The 4,177-nt window shown below is 28.4% G+C and overlaps 2 protein-coding genes across 2 annotated transcripts in view; both read right to left on the bottom strand.

The window, feature by feature from the left end:
* LOC113388162 (huntingtin-like) overlaps nt 1-1,148 on the bottom strand; it is a 25,491-nt gene extending 24,343 nt beyond the window's left edge. Inside the window, 5 exon segments of the mRNA XM_026625564.1 lie at nt 52-196; nt 447-475; nt 477-686; nt 777-875; nt 1,100-1,148. Coding sequence (XP_026481349.1) covers nt 52-196; nt 447-475; nt 477-686; nt 777-836 — 444 coding nt within the window. The 5' untranslated portion in view covers nt 837-875; nt 1,100-1,148.
* A 925-nt stretch (nt 1,149-2,073) lies between these two features.
* Nucleotides 2,074-3,026, bottom strand: LOC113388161 (protein purity of essence-like). The gene is made up of 4 exons (XM_026625563.1): nt 2,975-3,026; nt 2,500-2,655; nt 2,317-2,385; nt 2,074-2,115 (listed from the first exon to the last, which is right to left on the bottom strand). Exons 1-4 carry the CDS (start codon nt 3,008-3,010, stop codon nt 2,074-2,076), a joined length of 303 nt encoding a protein of 100 aa, XP_026481348.1. The 5' UTR covers nt 3,011-3,026.
* Between the last annotated feature and the right edge of the window lie 1,151 nt (nt 3,027-4,177).

Genomic DNA, 4,177 nt, shown 5'->3' with positions numbered 1-4,177 from the left:
ACTTCTCCTTCGGGAAGTTAAAAAAAATACACTATCAATAGCAGACCATACCTGCAAATATGTGTCATGTCTGGCAAGACTGCTGGCAAATGCTAGTTCGGGAACTTGCATTCCCCACAATGGCAACAAACCATTACATCTCGTGTTAGCATTTTGTAAGCCAGCACTTTCCCACTCATCTCTTGCTCTAGCCAATCTAAAAATATAAAGTGTATATTAAACAGAACAAAGCAAATGTAATTCAATCATTGATATACGCATATATACAAATAATTAATAACAAATATATTAAAATGCTGCGGAACGTTTTACGTATTCAAAATAGATGATTTTACATCACTAATCAATCAATACTTGCTTCGTTATTGATTATGTAATATATGTACATACAGAATAATAAAAAAAATAAATATGAACGATTTGAAAGCGAAGATTGGATTATTTACCTAACTGCACTCATATGACATTCAAAATGCCACAACATTGAAATGTGTGACAGTAGTATATCCCATCGTCCATCTTGCCTTAGAATCATATTCTTCAACATTACATCTTTTGCTGAAGGTATATACACCTAAAACTTTTGTTGGCTGGCATTTGTACCCTTCTCTACAAATTACACAAACTAAACCAGTTTCCTCGCCTAGATCTTCCATTTGCTGCAGTATTGTAGATTTAGCCGTAACCTAATTCATTTTAATTAAATAACAAAAAATATATACATATAAACTTAGAATCAATAACACTAATATTTTGTTGATATTGTCTATGTCTACCTGGCCTTTATCATTTGTTCTCATGCCCATAGCTCCAAGTTGTTTCTCTCTCATAGCCATTGCTAATCTTTTCTTCTCTGCTCTTGTAAAATCACGAACCTTTAATCAAACGTTTTTAGATTATAAATCAAGCAAATGTTGTCTGAATGAAAAAAACTCAATAACAGTATTTGATATACTTTATAAAATACTTGAATCATTATAAATATAAAAACAATACGAACATAAGTTAATATTACAAAATGGTAACTTATGATATTTTAATATGCTAATAAATTTCGAGTAGATGAAATCAATTGTGTATATAACAATAAAATTCTTACTTGTTGTACTCTCGCTGCAGTCGCAGGATCTGTTCTCAAGGCTTCAAGAAGATTTCTGCTAACGATCCAACATGCTCATCTGAAGACACTTGTTCAAGTCTGTGTATTATGGGAATTATATCTGAGATATCAGTATCTAAAATATATTCAAAGGGAAAATAAGAATAGTATAGACATGTGTATGTGAATTATACAAACTTGTTATAATAAATAAGACATGTATATTTAACATACCAATCTGTCGAAAAAAATGTTTAAATGTATCGGAGTTGAATGCAAACAATGACTGGATGGACATAAATTTCAATTTTTTCAATGTCACATTTAAAGAGTGTTTTAATAACTAATAAATCTTATCAATTTCAAACATAGTGTTTATTAAAACAAAAATAAATTGAATATTACTTTATTAAAATACCTGTGCAGCTTCATGTTCAGTAGCTAATCCTGTTAAAAATCTTAAAATATATTTCAAAGCAGGCTTAGAAATAAATTCTTTCAATTCATCTGAATCTGTTCTTAACAATGTAGGTTTAACACAAGGAGCGTGCATCTGTCAACAATTAAAACATTTAGCATTTAAATAGATAATACAAATTAAATTATAATTTATACTTACTGTAATATACTCTAATGCATTTTTGACCATTCCTAAAGATATTATGTAATCTTTCAAAGTACCGCCTATGCAGTTCTTCTCTATGCCAGTACAAAGTACACAGAATAATTCTAATCTAAATTCATCTTCAGCCGTTCGCTCAAAATCAAAATTGATTGAAATCTAAACATTTCTTAAAGTGTTCACACAATAAAGCCATTTTAATATCATTTCCATAAACTAATGCTGCTACACTAACTTGTAAGATGATTCAGAACTGATGGATTGTTTCTTACAGATGAATTATTAGTGCACGATAATAATGCCTGCACATATTCGGGGCCTCCAAATGTTGATGAAAATTGCAAAAATGATGCTAGTGATTCATTTGCGGCTTAGAAAGTATTGTTTCCATAATCTGTCAGATATAAAATATGTAGATTATATTAAATATAACAGTAGATATAAAGTGAATGTGTGCTAAAAAGATTAGTTGAGTATTATTAGATAAAATGGGAGTTCATAAACAAATCCATATTGAGTAACAGTAAAAATAAAAAGAGTTAAAAAATAATTTTTTAGCAACCTGGTATATGAATTAATTAAAATGCCAACTCACATCAAGTAATTGTTCCGTTACAGATGCTAACTGTGAATCTGATTCACTTTGCAGACATAGTTGTAGGACCTATATGAATTGGGTTATTTCATTAAATAGTTATTTTTTATGATGTATACAAAAAAATGCATATACATATATATTTATGTATATTTATTTATTTATTTATTTAGGCTTACTCACCTTCAAAAATACGGATACAGAACTTAGATCCGGCCTGCATAATACTTCTTGGCATTTTTTAACTTTTACACATAATCTGAATAATTTAAGTAGCACTTGCAAAAGTGGTCTAGACCTTGAAACATTTTGAATAGCATTTAGCCTATCAAGCATGATCTACAAAAAAAAAAAACAGATTTCTTATTCAAAATATTCAACCTATTCCATATCATGGGTAGAATTCGCTCATATACAGCATCAGATATATAGAATTAACATTATATTTTTTATTAATTTGTATAATTATCAGAAACCTCTAAGCATCAACATCTTAGGTTAATATTGAAACATATTGTAATATAAATCAATCCTATAAAGAAAGGCTTGGGTTTTTACTCAAATCTTGAGTGAACTTGTGAGCCAGTATATAATTTTTCATAAATTTATTAACCTATCACACATTAATTAAAGTCATTAATAATCTTAACAAAAATACCTGTAATCCTCCACAATCTGCAAGTACATTGGCCATTTTATACAGTTCTTCATTATCAACTGAGTTTGAGTTTTGCTCTGAGTGTTTCAACAAATTCTTCAGTAGCGTCTCCAAGAAGACCCTCATTCTATAAACAACTCTCATTGATTCTCCTTCGCATTGTTCAGCCAACCACACCTACAGTCAACAAAGTAATATAATAATTGATTGTGATGAAAAATATATTCACATATTTTTAGTACATAAAAACAATTGCCATCCTTATTCTTTGAGGGTTGAATTTTATAACATTATTATATAATATTGTAATTATCATTATTAATGATATATCATAAAATATCTAATAGTAAAGTAATATTATGATAAATGTACAATTAAAACGCCATTCATTACTGTTATTTAAAAAACAATTAAATAGGAACTATATTTTTAACTGAAGGGTTATTGTATAAACATAATAACTATATTAATATTTATTACCTTTTTATAAACTTCTTTCACTGGAAGATCCAAACTCATGATTTTGTGTTGACCAGTAATTCCATACCATTGTCATCTTCTAATAATGCTACTAATTCACAATCTTGACAAATTTATTTTTAACATCTCTCATTAATGGTCCAAGACCAGGTTCATTACTGGAATATGGATTACCCAACATGCGACCCTAAAAAATATTGTAATTACATATGTATATCAAATGTCATATCAGCACAATTGGTATTGTTAAGCTGCAAAAATTTTGCTTTGGATCTAATACTAATAAGAAGTGATTAATTTGAAATCTGAGACAAATATTAAGTAGTTTGTGAAGCTAACAAACAAGACAAAGAATCAGATATAGGTGTTTCCCATAATAATGTCAAACGAATCTAAGATGTATTCTAAATGTTATATTCTAGTATAGGTTTGTTAGAATGATCTAATTCTAGAGAAAATTAACAGTATCAGTCTATTATGAGCCTGGAATAGCGTATAGTAAATATATACTGTACTTAAGATATATTTAAAGTTTTATTTAGAGCAGGGTTGAGTCATTATTGTTAACAGACATTTGCAGAATTTGGTTTTATACAATCACAAAATTTACAATTAACAAGAAGTATCAAATTGAATCTATGCTATCTTTATGTTTTATTAATTTGATAACACACAGTTAACTCATTTCATGCTTGTCTAACAGTCATAAAAAACAAGGAATCT

The sequence above is a fragment of the Ctenocephalides felis genome, unplaced genomic scaffold, assembly GCF_003426905.1.
Source record: "Ctenocephalides felis isolate EL2017-DRISC unplaced genomic scaffold, ASM342690v1 CF-g0.4_SCAFFOLD_03572, whole genome shotgun sequence".
In the NCBI taxonomy this organism is placed as follows: domain Eukaryota; kingdom Metazoa; phylum Arthropoda; class Insecta; order Siphonaptera; family Pulicidae; genus Ctenocephalides; species Ctenocephalides felis.
This window is presented reverse-complemented; position numbering and strand designations above follow the sequence as displayed.